The sequence below is a fragment of the Pongo pygmaeus genome, chromosome 5 (genome assembly GCF_028885625.2).
Source record: "Pongo pygmaeus isolate AG05252 chromosome 5, NHGRI_mPonPyg2-v2.0_pri, whole genome shotgun sequence".
In the NCBI taxonomy this organism is placed as follows: Eukaryota; Metazoa; Chordata; class Mammalia; order Primates; family Hominidae; genus Pongo; species Pongo pygmaeus.
In genome coordinates this window covers 30,152,606-30,169,943 of record NC_072378.2, presented here as the reverse complement: position 1 = coordinate 30,169,943, position 17,338 = coordinate 30,152,606, and the positions used below count along the sequence as shown (strand labels likewise).

The 17,338-nt window shown below is 47.5% G+C and overlaps 1 protein-coding gene and 1 pseudogene across 6 annotated transcripts in view; both read left to right on the top strand.

The window, feature by feature from the left end:
* The window catches only part of TRIM26 (tripartite motif containing 26), a 29,737-nt gene extending 15,369 nt beyond the window's left edge, over positions 1–14,368 (top strand). For 4 of the 6 annotated variants that reach the window (XM_063665968.1, XM_054491472.2, XM_054491471.2 and 1 more), the window contains 7 exons: positions 65–549; positions 690–785; positions 2,444–2,674; positions 9,083–9,105; positions 9,585–9,700; positions 9,919–9,951; positions 12,262–14,368. In XM_063665968.1, the coding sequence (XP_063522038.1) occupies positions 112–549; positions 690–785; positions 2,444–2,674; positions 9,083–9,105; positions 9,585–9,700; positions 9,919–9,951; positions 12,262–12,944 (1,620 nt within the window). In that variant the 5' untranslated portion in view covers positions 65–111 and the 3' untranslated portion in view covers positions 12,945–14,368. The remainder of the gene's footprint in view (positions 1–64; positions 550–689; positions 786–2,443; positions 2,675–9,082; positions 9,106–9,584; positions 9,701–9,918; positions 9,952–12,261) is intronic. The other 2 variants (XM_063665970.1, XM_063665969.1) reach the window with 1 other exon arrangement.
* On the top strand, positions 9,962–12,255 carry LOC129038449 (polyadenylate-binding protein-interacting protein 1-like; annotated as a pseudogene).
* Positions 14,369–17,338: the final 2,970 nt, after the last annotated feature.

The following is a 17,338-nucleotide window of genomic DNA, read 5'->3' as shown; positions in this document are numbered from 1 at the left end:
TGTGCAGGCTGCCACCTTTGCCCCTTTACTGTGCTTGCTCCTGACTCTATGTCGCGTCTCCAAGGAGAAGTCCTCACCAGTGAACGGAGACATCTCTGAACTAAGGATACCATGGCCACGTCAGCCCCACTACGGAGCCTGGAAGAGGAGGTGACCTGCTCCATCTGTCTCGATTACCTGCGGGACCCTGTGACCATTGACTGTGGCCACGTCTTCTGCCGCAGCTGCACCACAGACGTCCGCCCCATCTCAGGGAGCCGCCCCGTCTGCCCACTCTGCAAGAAGCCTTTTAAGAAGGAGAACATCCGACCCGTGTGGCAACTGGCCAGCCTGGTGGAGAACATTGAGCGGCTAAAGGTGGACAAAGGCAGGCAGCCGGGAGAGGTGACCCGGGAGCAGCAGGATGCGAAGTTGTGCGAGCGACACCGAGAGAAGCTGCACTACTACTGTGAGGATGACGGGAAGCTGCTGTGCGTGATGTGCCGGGAGTCCCGGGAGCACAGGCCCCACACGGCCGTCCTCATGGAGAAGGCCGCCCAGCCCCACAGGGTAAGCCCTCTTCACCCCTGAGGGTGCCTTGCCACCTTCTCTGGACGCTCCACCTCGCAGTCCTCAGAGGACTCAGCCTGAGTCTCCTTCCTGCCCCAGCCCAGAGCATCCACCTGTTCCCACTGCTTGTTTTTCCACAGGAAAAAATCCTGAACCACCTGAGTACCCTAAGGAGAGACAGAGACAAAATTCAGGGCTTCCAGGCAAAGGGAGAAGCTGATATCCTGGCCGCGCTGGTAAGTGAGGCTGTTTCAGGAAGCCCTGAGGCGGTGCGCCCATGTAGGGCAGGGTGAGCCTGGGCAAGTAGGCGGCAGCTGGGAGGTGTTTCTAGGTGCTGCTCATAGGGAGGACGGGTGTCAGCCTGGCAGTAGCAGACTTGGGTTTTAGCCCAAGTGCTGTCTTTCTGAGCTGTGTAGTCTTGGGCCTGTTTCTTGTCTGAGAGACAAATGGGCTGCCTGGATGTCAGCTAGAGTCCCTTCCATTTTCTGTGATTCTCACCTTGATGGCAGGGCCCATGTCCAGCTGCTGGTTCTCTTCTGCCAGGGGACTGAAGAAGGTGTGGCTTCATTCTTCCTTTCAGAGAGGGAGAGAGAGAGAGAGACAAGGTTGCCTGAGAGTGGAGAGGGTTTAGAAGGACAGAGCTGGCTCCAGGGTAAGAACTGAGAGGGAAGGGCTAGAGAACAGCTAAGGCAGGCCTGCCAATTCTGATGGTGCTGTATGTAGTGAGGCCCAGGCCCAGGATCATGGTTGCCAGTACAGTAGGACCTCCTCCATATCTGTGGGTTCCGTACCGGTGAATTTACCCAACCATGGATCAGAAATATTCAGAAAAAAGAAAAAGCATCTCTACTGAACATATACAGATTTTTTTTCTTGTCATTATTCTCTAAACAATTCAGTGTAACAGCTATTTATATAGCATTTACATTATATTAGGCATTATAAGTAATCTAGAGATAATTTAAAGTATATAGTAGATTTTATGTAACTATTATTCCATTTTACATAAGAACTTGAGCATCCTTGGATTTTGGTATCCTTGGGGAGGGAGATCCTGGAACCCATCACCCACTGATACCAAGGGACAACTGTAGTTAGATAACAGGCAGCACATTATGTACTTGATTAGAGATGGGGTTGGGGGGAACTAATCAAATGGTTCTGATTTTCTGGGGAACTGTGTATGTTGAGGAAGTGGGCAGTGGAGGAGTAGTGGGGTCAGGGCCAGTGGTGAGTCATTAGGCCTAGGGAGAGGGAGAGAGTAAGCTAGAGACAGCTAAGTCCAAGGACCCCTCTAGGCCCTCAGTGTGCATGGCTGCCCTCAGCCCCGCACCAGTCAGCAGGGCCACTGAGGACTCCCCCAACCCCAGCTGGGGAGGAGATTTGGAGGCAGGAAAGGACATGGTCCCTAAGCACAGAGGTCACACAATTTTGCTGAGGAAGGGGTGGGGTACATATAGATATTTTAGACTGAACAGTGGGGTGCTGAAGAGAGGGCTGGTTAGGCTTAGATGACATTAATCAAGCCAAACTTCCTGGAAGAGGTGACAGATTTTGTCCAGGAGGGAAAAGTGCGTCGGCTTATGAGTGAGACCCACAGTTTCTCTAGGGGCTCCAGAGCGTACTGGTTTAGCTAGAACAGATTGTGGCTGACCAGTCAGGTGGAGACAGGGTTTTGATCATATAGTAGTGGGGTGAACTGAACTAATTCATTACTGGAGTCTTCTTTGAGGAGTGTGGACCAGGAACCCTCTATAGCTCCTCCCACTCCAGATCCTGTAGAATTCCTGAACGGAGGTAGCGAGGTGAACGAGCCAGCCTTGCACACCTCCAGCACTGGGCCCTCCACCCTGAGCAGAGGTGTCAGCCCTTCTCCCCTTCCTGCCCCCTGCAGAAGAAGCTACAGGACCAGAGGCAGTACATTGTGGCTGAGTTTGAGCAGGGTCATCAGTTCCTGAGGGAGCGGGAGGAACACCTGCTGGAACAGCTGGCGAAGCTGGAGCAGGAGCTCACGGAGGGCAGGGAGAAGTTCAAGAGCCGGGGCGTCGGGGAGCTCGCCCGGCTGGCCCTGGTCATCTCCGAACTGGAGGGCAAGGCGCAGCAGCCAGCTGCAGAGCTCATGCAGGTGAGAGGCCGTCCCTGGGCAGGGCACCAGGGACCGGGACGGTGGGTCCCAGCCCTGCCATTCACTTGCAGGAGCTTAGAAGACTTGGGGGCTCAGTTTTGTCATCTGAAACTGGAGATGATAATCCTTACCCCTGCCAATTAATCTGTAGATTGCATGAGCATAAAATGAAATAACTGGCATGCTGTCACTTCAAAAAATAAACTTTCTACACAAAACTGTTCAAAAAACTAAATGATATAGTAGAAAATGGAAGGGAAGATTATTAATATCATTTACCATCCTCCATCCTCATCACTGCCATCACAAGCCCTCTTCACAAGTCATTGGCAGACACTTAGCAGCTGGTGGAAGCTTTTTACGGTGTTGTGGTTGGGGGTGGCTGAGGGAGGGCTGACCAGCAGCTCCTCTCAAAGACCCAGAGGATCCGGAAGAGATAGGGTAACTGGGGAAGGTAGACAGAGATGGCCAGGTTTTCTCTGGGCCCGTGGGATTACCACACAGAGAATAAGATGGAAAGCAGACAAGGGGGCCTCAGGGCGCCTCCTAGAGGAGGGGGCTTTGATAGTGAGAAAGGGAGGCTTTGGGGCTGAAGAACTGGCTGTGAAGCTGAAATGGCACCACATCTCCTCCCCTAGGAGCCTCTGGGGATCACACTACCCTGAAGAGGGCCCAGCAGCCTTTGGAGGGGTAGAGGGCTCCACCTTCCTGCTCTCATAGGCTGGGACGAGAGGAGCTCTCTGATGGTATTCCCCCACTTGCACTGTTTAGGGTGGCTGGGTCTGTCTGTCAGCAGCAGAGCCACCCAGGATCTCTAGGAAGGTGGAGTCCCAGGCCAATGGCAGGACAAACCAATAGCCAGGAGGGAGAGATAGCAAGGCAGGCTCTGCAGTATGTGCACCAGGACAGACTGCAGAAGGAGGCGGCCACCTGCTCCTCATTGTTGTGAATTCAGATGTACAGAATGAGGACTGGCAGGGATTTTAGACCTTCCAGTCCAGCCCCTACTGATGAAGTCACTGAGGTCCAGAGAGTGGAAGGAGTTTGTCCCAGGCCATGGGGCAGGTGTCAGGTCACAGCTTGAGCCCAGATGTCCTGACTCCTGGGCTCTGAGCTCTTGTTCTTATTTTGTCCAGAATGGCTCTCTGGCCCCCTCTTTTCCTCCAGATGTCATTCTGTTCCCTCAGATTTCTCTCATCATACTCTTTGACTGGGTCATTTTCTGCATCTCCTTTTGCCCCTGTTTCTCTTCTCCTTCCTCTTCCCACGCCCCTGCCATGTGTGAATGCCTACTGTGTGTGGAACAGAGGCACACAGCTGAGGATGTGGTGGGGCTGAAATCCATTGTGTTTGCCCAGAGGGGTGCCTTTTCCTAATGCACCCAGAGAAGTGGCCCTCAGAGCAGAGGCCTGGCCCTCAATGAGTCAGAGCACTCAGATTACAGCTCTCCCTGGGATGGGGTAAGGTCAAGGGAAGGGAGAGAAAATGGTGTCTGCTTGAAACTAGTATAGGAAATGTTATTGGTACTGGTAGGTTTCTTTTTTTGTTTTGTGTTTTCTCTTTTAATTTTAGTGCTATGTAATGTATATATTTATGGGATATAGAGGTTTTTGTTTGTTTGTTTTTGAGACAGAGTCTCGCTTTGTCTCCCAGGCTGGAGTGCAGTGGCGTGATCTCAGCTCACTGTAACCTCCGCCTCCTGGGTTGAAGCAATTCTCATGCCTCTGCAACCTCTGTCACCTGGGTTCAAGCGATTCTCCTGCCTCAGCCTCCCAAGTAGATGGGATTACAGGCGCACATCACCACACCTGGCTATTTTCTGTATTTTTGGTAGAGTCAGGGTTTCACCATGTTGGCCAGGCTGGTCTTGAACTCCTGACCTCAGGTGATCGCCTGCCTCAGCCTCCCAAAGTGCTGGGATTACAGGCGTGAGCCACTGTGCCTGGCCTAGAGTGATACTTTGATACATGTATATAATATATAATAATCAACTCAGAGTAATTAGTATATCTATCACCTCAAACACTTATCATTTCTTTGTGTTAGAACATTCAAAATCCTCTCTTCTAGCTTTTTGAAAATGTATAGTAAATTATAGTTAATTATATTCTGCCTACAATGCTGCACATTGTAGGCAGAATTTATTCTTCCCATGTAGCTATAACTTTGTATCTGTTAACCAACTTCTCCCCACCCTCCTCTCCCCAGCCCCCTTCCCAGCCTCTAGTCCTTACTATTCTACTGTCTTACTTCTATGAACTCAAATTTATTATGGATGAATAGTACTCCATTGTGTATATATGCTACATTGTCTTTATCTATCTGTTGATGGATGCTTAGATTGAGTCCACATCTCAACTATTGTGAATAGTGCCACAATAAACATGAGTGTGCAGGTATCCCTTTGATATACTGATTTTCTTTTCTTTGGACAAATACCTAGTAATGAGATTGCTGGATCATATGGTAGTTCTATTTTTAGTTTTTTGAGAAACTCTCATACTGTTTTCTGTAACGGCTATACTTATATGTAGAAAAACCTAAAGGCCCTACCAAAAAACTCTTAGAACTAATAAACAAATTCAGTGAAGTTGCAGGATACAAAATCAACATAAAAAGTCTACTGCATTTTTAATACACCAATAACAAACTAGCTAAAAAAGACATCAAGAAAGCAACCCCATTTACAATAGCTACAAAAGTGAAATAAAATACCTGGGAATGAAGTTAACCAAGGAGGTGAAAGACCTCTATAATGAAAACTACAAAACACAGATGAAAGAAATTGAAGAGGACACAAACAAATGGATTAGAATTAATATTGTTAAAATGACTATCCTACCCAAAGCAGTCTACAGATTTAATATAATCCTGGTTATCAAAATACCAATGACATTCTTCAGAAAAATAGAAAAAAAACTAAAATTCTTATGGAGTCACAAAAAACTCCAAATGGCCAAAGGAATCCTAAGCAAAAAGAACAAAACTGGAGGCCTCACACTATCTTACTTCAAAATATACTACATCCAGGTGTGGTGGCTCACACCTGTAATCCCAGCACTTTGTGAGGCCGAGGTGGGCGGATCACGAGGTCAGGAGTTTGAGACCAACCTGGTGGTCTCAACCTGGTTGAGCCTGACCAACATGGTGAAACCCCATCTCTATTAAAAATACAAAAATTAGCCGGGCGTGATGGTACACAGCTGTAATCCCAGCTACTTGGGATGCAGGAGAATCACTTGAATCCAGGAGGCAGAGGTTGCAGTGAGCTGAGATCGTGCCACTGCACTCCAGCCTGGGCAATAGAGTGAGACTCCATTAAAAAAAAAAAAAAAAAAAAAAAAAAAAAAAATATATATATATATATATATATATATATATATATACCACAAAGCTGTAGTAACCAAAACAGCATGTATTGATATAAAAGCAGACACATAGACCAATGGAACAGAATAGAGAACTCAGAAATAAATTCACATATTTACAGCCAACTGATTTTCAACAAAGGCGCCAAGAACATACAGTGGGGAAGGGACAATCTAATAAATGGTGCTGGGAAAACTGGGTAACCAACCATACGCAGAAGAATGGTATTGGTAGATTTTTTCTGTGTGCATATTTGAGTTTGATTGTACCGTGTGGGAACTGGACAGCTAACTCCCTAATTAGCATTAATATTTTCCCAGAGATTATTTGGCTGTCAAGGTATAGTAGGAAAAAGACCTAAAATAGGGTCCAGAAGTCTGATAGAGAAATACAGGTGAGGCTGGTGTGGTGGCTCACACCTATAATTCCAGCACTTTGGGAGGCTGAGGCAGACAGATTGCTTGAACCCGGGAGTTTGAGACCAGCCTGGGCAACACAGATCCTGTCTCAAAAAAATTAAAATAAAATAAAATAGAAATACAGGTGAGAGGGAGAAGCAGCAGGACAAAATGTGTAAAATAGAAGAGACCTTTTGATAGAGGTGATAGGAAAGGAAAGACAAACCTATGGGCTAGGAACATCAAGAAGACATTAAAGGGATTGGGGTGACAGGAGAGGCCCAGAGAGACACTGCATCCTGCCCTGGTTAACCCGGGCGGGCCCTGCAGGATCAGGTGGCATGCTTGCACCCTGCTTCTGCTGCTGTACACCCCCGTGAAGAACTTTCTTGATGCTCTCTGTTAGTAACCGGGCACATCCCCTCCGGGAGCTTGCCATGACTCATTGCCGCAGCCCCACTGCTCGGCTCTGCCTGTTTCATGACAGCTTCAGATGTCTTGGGTGAGAAGAGTCCTCCAGGAGACTTGGACAGATCACTTCCCTCCAGAGGCCCCGTATGTGGCTGTGGATGGGGGCTCCTCAGTCTTTCAGCTTCTTCTCCGCAGGGCCAGCCCTGCCCTGGCTCTCAGGACCCCACCCTCTCTGGGCTGCTCACAACCTTTAACCTTTAGAGGACTCTTCTTTCTCCTGTATGATTCTCTCCCTTTCTACTGTTCTAGGGACTTCCATGTCAGGAAATATGCCCAATTGGGCCTCTGGCCCACACTCCAGCTACTGCTCCATTCATTTGCTCTTTTATACCACCTTTGTCAGCAGAGCTGTCAGGACATGCTGTCTGTTTTGTTGCCTGTCCTCTGAAGCTGCCTTGGCTTACATGTTTTGAGGGGCATGTTAGAGGACTTGGCCAGAAATGTGCTACCAGTCTCTGGGCATTTGCTTCATAGCGGGGGGTTGGGATGTGCCTCTGACTTCTTGTCTTATTCCTCTGGAGTAAAGCTCACAACTCTTCCCAAATTTTTGGAAGCAGTCATCAGCAGCCACAATTTGTTAATTCCATTTGTTTCCCAAATCTCACCCTCTCCAGGAAGCCAGCCTGCACCCCACCGGCCCCTGCTCCCATCCCCCTTCACTCTGCTCTCTTTTCCCGTGGTGCGTATCACTCACGTAGTATGATGTATTTGCTACATTGATTATTGTCTGCTTCCCCCTGCTAGAATGTCAGCTCTACAGAAGTAGGGATTTGTCTCTCTCTCTCTTTTTTTTTTTTTTTTTTAACTGTTCTGAGGCTTCTAGATGAGTGCCTGGTACCTAGGAAGCACTTAATAAATATTTGTGGAATGAGTGAAAGGAAGGCAAAAATCAATTAATACAGAGTATTAAGGAGGCTTTTGACTCACAAAAGGGAATCTGAGCATCTCAGAATAGCCCTCTTCCCACTCACCCTGCCCTACCACCTGTCTATCACAGAGATAGCACCACCATTCTCCCTCCTGTACAAACCATGCTCTGTTCTTGTTTATCCTTGACCAGTATGTCCAGTTGAATCTGTCTCTAAAATACCTGGAATGTATTGCTTCTTTTTTTTTCTCGCTACTGCCACCACCTTAGTTCAGGCCATCTTTAGCTCTCCCTGGTCCACAGCAAAAGCCTCCGGACCAACCTCCCCAAGTTCCTGTTGCCTCCTTAGTCCCTTCTCTGTGGGGCAGCCAAGTGAATGGTCACTTAGGGTTTGGGCTCGCTGCTGTACAGTGACGCAAACAGAATAGAAGTTTATTTCTGCCTCGGTTAACAGTTCAGAGGTGCAGGGTCTAGAGCTATCACAGTAGCTGTATATAAGCTTATCCAAGGGACTGGGTTACTTCCATGTGGTTCTTCTACCAGCTTCTAGATGTTGTCCTCTGCTGTGTGGTCAAAGTTGGGCTCACCACCACCATGTCCAAAATTCAGTTGGGGTAAAAAGGAAGTAGAAAGCAATTTTCTTTTTTTAAAGGACAATGCCCAGAATTATGGTCATTGCTTTCTATCACATTCCATTGGCTGGAACTTAGTCTCATGACCAGACCTTGTCGTAGGGGATCTGGAAAATGTAATCTTCCCAGGTGGCCATCTGACCAGCAATAACTCCAGAGGTTCTATTATTAAAAGGAGGAAGGGAAGAGTGGACTCTGGAGGTTACACAGCAGTCTCAGCCACATGTAGAGCAGATCACACATATCATGCCCCTACTTGAAACCCTTGGTGGGTTTCCACTATACGTGGAGCAAAAGTCAAACTCCTTACCATGCATATTCAGCCTTGTGCAATCTGGCCTCTGCCACTTTCACCAAGCCCTTTCCTGTTTTACCTTACCTCTCTTCATCTGGCCAGTACTTCTCATCCCTCAATTCTCTGCACAGGTATCTCCCAGAGAGGTTGCCCCTGTCATCCCCCAGCCATGGTGGCTTCTGTCATTGTGCTGATTTTGTTTGTTTTCTTGCTGTTTTATCCAGTGACCCCCGTGGAATGTCAGCTGCATAAAAAAGGGACCACATTTGTTTTGTTCACTGATATGTCCCACCTCTGCTACAGTGTTGGGTGCAGATGCATTGAAGTCTTATTTGATTCATATTGATACTTGTGCTTTTTTTTTCCCCCTTCTAGGACACGAGAGACTTCCTAAACAGGTAAGAGTCTCCTCTCCATGGTGTACCTCATCCCCCTTGTTTATGTTTCCTCCCCTTCTGACCAGGTGCATTTGAATTCATGGGGAGTGGTATGGTGCCAGAGGTACTCACATCCCATGGTTCATCCTGATGCCCTTCTGAGGAGCAGGACATATCCTTGAGAACTGGAGACTTGCTCTCCTCCTTATGAGTTCTCTGTGTAGCCCCAGCAACTTGGCCCACTGGCCTTATTTGAGGTGGGACAGAGCAGAGAGGTTAGAAACATGGCTTAGTAGACAGAGCACCCTGGATGTGGAGTCTACTGATGGTCTGAAGCCCTGGCTCAGCTGGTGTCTTTGGGCCACTGTTTTTCTGTCACTTGTTTGGGGATAATCGTACCTTTCCTGTCCCCTTCATAATTGCCATGAGGATTGAGAAATAAGTATGAAGGAAAGTAAGAAGAGCTGAGTAACAGGTTGTTACGTCTGTCATCTTCTCAGGTATCCACGGAAGAAGTTCTGGGTTGGGAAACCCATCGCTCGAGTGGTTAAAAAAAAGACCGGAGAATTCTCAGATAAACTCCTCTCTCTGCAGCGAGGCCTGAGGGAATTCCAGGGTAAGGGTTGGGGAGCGCACAAAGGGTGGGAGTCAGAGCAGGGCTACCTCGTAGAAAGAGCGCACCCGCTCCTTTCCATCACCTTGTCGAGCCTCACTCTTCTGAGGGCCTCCTGTCTTAGACATGGATCCCTATCAGGAAATTGATACCGCTCGAGCAAGAAATGGGCTCATAAATTTGCGAGACTTGAGTCATTGCTGTCCTTTTTTTCTCCCCAGGGAAGCTGCTGAGAGACTTGGAATATAAGACAGGTGAGTGTCTAGAGGGTGGTTCCCAGATGTACATCAAATATAGAAAACTCCGCCTGCAGAGATTCTGACTGCCCAGTTTTCCCCCAGGTAGCCTCTTTTGCAACAGGAAGAATTTCCCAGCTGCACAGTAGAAGCCCCCCTCCCTCTTTGCACTTTGTAATCAGCCTACTCTTTAGTCTGCAGTAGAGGCCTCTGCTTGCTAGTCTGATCCTTCTCTGCCCTGTGCTTGCTTTTCTTTTTCCTATCCTCACAGGTCCTGCCACCAGTCCTTTTCCTGTGGCCGAGCTTTCTCTCATCTTCCTGGCTGCATGGCTCCTATATTCAGAGCAAACAGCAGGGGCAACCTAAGGCCAGAGGCCATATCCACCACAGGCCCCACTACTGTGCTCCCTCTCAGCCCTGCAGTTAGGTTGTACACTGCATACCAACCACCAAGGAGCGCCATCCACATAGACCGAGCTGTGAATGGTGCCCCTTGGATTGTGAAGACTGGTGGTCTCCTCCTGGCCCACTTTCACACTTGCTTTCGTGAGAACCATTGAGGAGATCGGCCTGTCTGGGAGCAAACGAGGCCCTGAGAGCTCCTTCTAGTTCACAGGCTAAAATCCCACAGCAGAACTGAGTTAGCAGTGGTTAAACCTTAGGTGGTTGTAGCTTCTTTATTAATGTCTGAGCTGTCTGTGAATACCATTGAATTTTACCCCTCAGGTTATTCTAATTATAGAGAATCCTATGAGGATGATGGTGAGGATTATCCCACTCTGTCAGTACATGTTCAGGGTTTCTTGAACCATCTTACAGAGCAGCCTGGTAGTTTTGAAACTGAAATTGAACAGTTTACAGAGACCCTGAATGCTTGTGTTACAACAGATGATGCTTTGCAAGAACTTGTGGAACTCAGAGGCCACATCTGATCCAAATTTCTTTCTTTTTTTTTTTTTTTTTTTTTTTGAGATGGAGTCTTGCTCTGTCTTCCAGGCTGGAGTGTAGTGGTGTGATCTCAGCTCACTGCGAGCCCCGCCTCCCAGGTTCACGCCATTCTCCTGCCTCAGCCTCCTAAGTAGCTGGGACTACAGGCGCCCACCACCACACCCGGCTAATTTTTGTATTTTTAGTAGAGATGGGGTTTCACTGTGTTAGCCAGGATGGTCTCGATCGCCTGACCTTGTGATCCACCCGCCTCGGCCTTCCAAAGTGCTGGGATTACAGGCGTGAGCCACTGTGCCCAGCCCCAAATTTCTCTTATATGGGAGCTTACCTGTGTAATTACCTGGCCCATCATCTGACAGTTAGCACAGAGAGTAGCACCTTCCGCCAATTTCTACTTCAAAGATGTCGGACTGAATATGACATTAAATATCAAGCTGCAAAAGGGGATGAAGTTACTCCAAAACAGTTTCGTGTGTTTGTACCCTTTCTGGGAGAACTTTATCATAACCTGGAGATCAGAGGAACAAATGGACAGGTTACAAGGGCAGATATTCTTCAGGTTGGTCTTCGGGAGTTGCCTAATGCCTGAATGCCCTCTTTTCTAATCCCATGGATGACAGCTTAATTTGTACAATAAAATTGCTGAAGTTGACAGGGTCAGTTTTGGAAGATGCTTTGAAGGAAAAAGGAAGGACTGATATGGAAGAAATTATTCAGGAAATTGAAAATGTTGTTATAGATGCAAACTGTGGCAGAGACATGAAACAGATGCTCTTGAAGCTTGTAGAACTCCAGTGCAGTAATTGGGGTAGAGTCCATGCAACTTCATCATACAGAAATGCAACACCCAAAAAAGATCCCAATTACTGTGTGAATGAACCAACATTTTATAGTGTTCATTCACACAGTAATTGTGTTTCATAGTGTTCCTTTCACTGCAGCTGGATCCGGATTACCAAGAGGCGTATCAAGAGTTACTTGAAAAAGAGGACTTTTTTTCTGGATTATGAAGAAAATGGAACAGATTTATCAGGGGCTGGTGATCCACACTTGGATGGTATTAATGATGAGTTGGACCCAGAGATCCAGAGATAGAGGAAGCTTATGAAAAGCTTTGTTTGGAATCAGAGCGTAAGCAAAAACAGTAAAGTTAAATTTCAGTATATCATGTTTATAAAGCAGTTTAGTTATGGTGATTTAGCAGAATACAAAGCCAGAAAATGTGTCACACTTATACCAAATTAAGGATGTTGAGTTATATTACTAATATATGCAACTTTAATTTTGTTTAACACTGTCTGCCAAAATAAATTTTATTCCCTCTGACTTAAACAAAACAAAACAGTGATGCTGTTTTTTTTTTTCCCCTTGTCCCCACAGTGAGTGTCACCCTGGACCCACAGTCGGCCAGTGGGTACCTGCAGCTGTCAGAGGACTGGAAGTGCGTGACCTACACCAGCCTGTACAAGAGTGCCTACCTGCACCCCCAGCAGTTTGACTGTGAGCCTGGGGTGCTGGGCAGCAAGGGCTTCACCTGGGGCAAGGTCTACTGGGAAGTGGAAGTGGAGAGGGAGGGCTGGTCTGAGGATGAAGAAGAGGGGGATGAGGAGGAAGAAGGAGAAGAGGAGGAGGAGGAAGAGGAGGCCGGCTATGGGGATGGATACGACGACTGGGAAACGGATGAAGATGAGGAATCGTTGGGCGATGAAGAGGAAGAAGAGGAGGAGGAAGAGGAGGAAGTTCTGGAAAGTTGCATGGTGGGGGTGGCTAGAGACTCTGTGAAGAGGAAGGGAGACCTCTCCCTGCGGCCAGAGGATGGCGTTTGGGCGCTGCGCCTCTCCTCCTCCGGCATCTGGGCGAACACCAGCCCCGAGGCCGAGCTTTTCCCAGCACTGCGGCCCCGGAGAGTGGGCATCGCCCTGGATTATGAAGGGGGCACCGTGACTTTCACCAACGCAGAGTCACAGGAACTCATCTACACCTTCACTGCCACCTTTACCCGGCGCCTGGTCCCCTTCCTGTGGCTCAAGTGGCCAGGAACGCGCCTCCTGCTGAGACCCTGAGCCCTGACATCTGCCCCCGGCCCCACACCCTCAGATGCTTCACTTGTTTGGAATTCCAGGACTCTCAATGGGGGAAGGGATGCCTGGCCTAAGTACCTGGAGCAGGGGACCCCATATCCACTGGCAGCCACCTCCCCATCACTGTGGCCCCCTGAAATCTCACTCAGTGCTATTGCTCCATCTACTGCCCTAATGGGGCTCTTCTCCCACCTCCTGCTGGTTTCCTGAGGGAACTTCTGACCCTGGAGTCCATGAGGGCTCCTTTCCTTTTTGACCACGACCTTGGCCCCAGCTCTGCACTCTCTGTGGAGTAAGGGCCTGAAGCAGCATTTTCTTGCCCAGTGTGGCAAGACCTCGGAAAAACCAGTCGATTACGCCTAAGATCATTTTGCTGTCCTTAAACCCCCCAGGTTCCTTCTTGCACAAATCCACTCTGCTGCCCACCTTCCCTGGCATTTTAAACAGATCTACCCCACCCCAACTCAGAGTTAAGCATATACACGGCAATACTGAAAATAAACAATGAAAATCCACTGAGGCTTCCCAGGCCATTTAAGGCCTGGAGTACCAGCGCATATCATCTCATGGGGTCCAGAGTGGAGTCCAGGCTTCTCTGAAACCAGGGCTGAGCATATTTCCATAGCCAAGGAGGTGGGACTCCCTGGAGCTATCTGTGGTCTTAGGGAAGGATCCAGACATACACGGCTTTGGGATACAAGCTGTGATCACTGATCAATAAATTATCTCTGGATTGGTCCTTGTGAGGGGAGTTTTAAGAATCCAGAACATCTTGCTCTTGATCAGCACATCCAAAAACACCAAGACAAATATCCAGTGGAGCAGAACCTCTCCTGCCTCGGGAGTTCTGACCAGGTTCCCCGGCAGGGTGTTAAGCCTCTGTCTCTGGCCCTACCAGCATCCAGGTTCCACTTTCCTAGGAGAGAGTGGAGATGGGAAGACAGGGAAAGGAAGGCAGCAGGAGGCCACAAGCCCACCAGGTCTTCATGTCAAGAGAGGGAGTAACATGTCTCCTCACTGCCCACAGACCCAGCCTCTGTCCAGGCGCCCCTTATGGTTACAGTTTAACACAAGCTCTCCTGCTCCAGCCAAATTGATCTGCCAGTCTTGTCCTTACCCATTCCAAGTGCTCTGCCAGCCCCTGTTCATCCACGTTTTAAGTCCTCCACCCTGTTCTAAGAGACTGTTCCAATGGCTCTGGGCCTCAGTGGTCTCTTGACCACCATTGTCTCAGAGCTGCCCACTTTGTGTGTGTCACATGCTGCCTGAGTCACATGTACATCTTATTTCTGCCTCTAGTTTTGTAAGCTCCTGGAGGGCGGATAACATACTACTCTTGTATTCTCATGGCACCTAGTGCAGTGCTGGGCACAGAGTAGGTGCTCAATAAAGACTTGTTGAATGAACAGCCTGGAGATCTATGTCTGTAGGTCTATATATTATATCTCAAATGCCACCAGACCTCAGTCTGGCTACAGAGAAATTCCACTGATAGCAGTAGCCGAAGATTTTCCTTCTGTGCCTTCTGTAACAGTGTAACTTTGCTTTCTGTTCTCTGCATACATGCTGTCATTTCTGGAAGTCCCTCAAAAAGAGCCTACTGCGGAACACAGACCAGTTGTCGCATGGCTCCACCTTGTTATTCCTCCTGCAGTGGTGCCCTTGAGCTGAGGTCAAGCGTTTTGGAGCAAGTGATGACTCTCCCTGAGAAGGGAGACATCCAGTATAGCACACCCAAAAATTCTTTCTTGGAAAATAAGCACTGCCTCAGAGGAAATAGAATGTGCAGAGATTCAGCCTTGCATCCTAACACGGTCAACTGTTTTTCTTGTCCTTTCTGATTTATTTATTTATTTTTTTTTTTTTTGAGTTGGAGTCTCACTCTGTCTCCCAGGCTGGAGTGCAGTGGCGCCATCTTGGCTCACTGCAAACTCTGCCTTCCAGGTTCACGCCATTCTCCTGCCTCAGCCTCCCGAGTAGCTGGAACTACAGGTGCCCGCCATCACACCCAGCTAATTTTTTTGTATTTTTAGTAGAGACGGGGTTTCACCGTGTTAGCCAGGTTGGTCTCGATCTCCTGACCTCGTGATCCACCCACCTTGGCCTCCCAAAGTGCTGGGATTACAGGCGTGAGCCATCGCACGCGGCAGTCCTGATTTTTTAAATTGCCATCTTAAAGGTGGAAAAGGGAGGATTATACGAAACTACCTGTAAAATTACACTAGTGGCAAAGAGCATATTTCCTCTCTGTTCTCTAATTTGTGGGCTCATGTAAGTTTTCCCTTTTTATTTTTTATATTCATAGTTTTTAGTTTTGTATAACTATACTTGCACATATGGTAAACTTTCTATAGTGCTTCTTACAAATAGGAACATTTCCCTGCCCCATTCCTCCCACCAAAGACCCAGTTCATACCTTTTAGCAAACTATTTTGTGTTTGCCTTGATTTTTTCTAAATAACTCGTGTTTGGGGCCTTATCCTCACATTTCCCACTGTGGAGCAGGAAGATGTAGCCCTCTACTCTATCCTTTATCACACACACAGACATTCTCTTCCATCCATTACCATCCCTTCAGTGTGGTACTAACTGGTTAAACAAGTATTCAGTGTGCTTGTTATTACATCTGTGTAAAAGCTATTCACACCTGAGCTGTGCATGTGGCCACGATCATTTTTCCTTCTTGCAGAACCTTTTGTCTTCCTGGAGTTCCTTTTCCCTTTTTGCATCATTTCCTATGTCTTTATTACTTATTGGACTCCAAATTCCTTCACTGGTTGTCAAAATCTCCAGGTCCTCATTCACCAGGTGCTCTTACCAGTTTTGTCTTGATGCATCTCTGAAGCCTCCTGGCCTTGAATCTGGAATAGCTGCTTCCCCACCTGTACGTGGCTTCCTGGATATTCCTTCACCATCATACTGGGGGTCCTGGATTGCTTCTATTTCTTTATCCTATGTTTTCTCTCTTAATTTACTTCATTTTGGTGGAACATTTTCTAGGAGCTTTCTGAGAAATGGTGCATGGAAGTTGAATTTTTTAAATCTCGAATATCTGGAAATATCTTTATCCCACTTTTATACTTAATTAGGTTCCTTAAGTTTAGGATTCGTGGTTGGAAATAATTTTCCTTCAGAATTTCAAAAACATTGCTCCACTGCCCTCTGGCATCCTTTGTTGTTGAGAATTCTTGTGACACCCTGATTTCTGATCCTTTGTATATAGCCTGTTTTTTGTTTTTGTTTTTTACCAGAAGTTTTGGGTCTTATCTATGTTCTTACTCTTAAAGGTTTCTTCTCCTCCTCCTCCCTTTCCTCCTTTCTCCTCCTTCCGTGGTCCCCCTCCTTTCTTCTTTTAGAGACAGGGTTTCACTCTGTCATCCAGGCTTGAGGGCACTGGTGCGTCATAGCTCACTGTGGCCTCAAAGCTCCTGGGCTCCAGTATTCCTCCCACCTGAACTTCCCGAGTAGCTAGGACTACAGGAGCATGCCACCACACCTGGCTAATTTGTTTATTTTTTGTAGAGACGGGGTCTTCCTATATTGCCCAGGCTGGTCTCAAGTGATGCTCAGCCTCCCAATGCATTGGGATTAGAGGCATGAGACTCCATGCCCTTACTCTTAGATTTCTTGATGTGACTTTGTATGAGCTTTTCCCTCCATTGTGCTAGTTAAATCAGTGGGCTCTTGCATTCTAGAAACTTATAGCTTTCCAGTTCTGGGAAATTGTATTGAATTATATTATTATTTTTAGAGATGGAGTCTTGCTCTTTTGTCCAGGCTGGAGTGCAGTGGTGGGGTCATAGCTCACTGCCACCTTGGAACTCCTGGGCTCAAGTGATCCTCCTGCCTCAGCCTCCTGACTAGCTGGGATTACAGGTGTGAGCCACCACAACTGGCTGAATTTTTATTATTTTAGAGACATGGTCTTACTCTGTCACCTAGGCTCTAGTGATGGTGCATTCGTAGCTTACTGTGGCCTTGAACTCCGGGGCTCAAGTGGTCCTCCCACCTCAGCCTCCCAAAGTGCTGGGATTACAGGCGTGAGCCACTGTGCCCTGCCTGAATTATTTCTTGTTGACTTTTCCTCCTATTTTCTGTATTCTCTCAAATCTGTTATCTCCAGGCTTCATATGTCTCCTGAATTCATTTATTAAGTACCCGTGATGTGCCAGGATGTTTCTAGGTTACAACAGTGATAAGGTTAACAAAGTTCTGCACTCTTGGAGGTTATATTCCAGCAAATGGTGACAGGAAATATGTTAAAATTGAAAAAAAAATAGTAATTAGCACTATGCAAGGAAGTGAAATAAGTCTGTGGTAGATAGTGACCTAGTATCTATTTTATAATGTGTGATCAGAAAGGAGTTCCCTGAGAA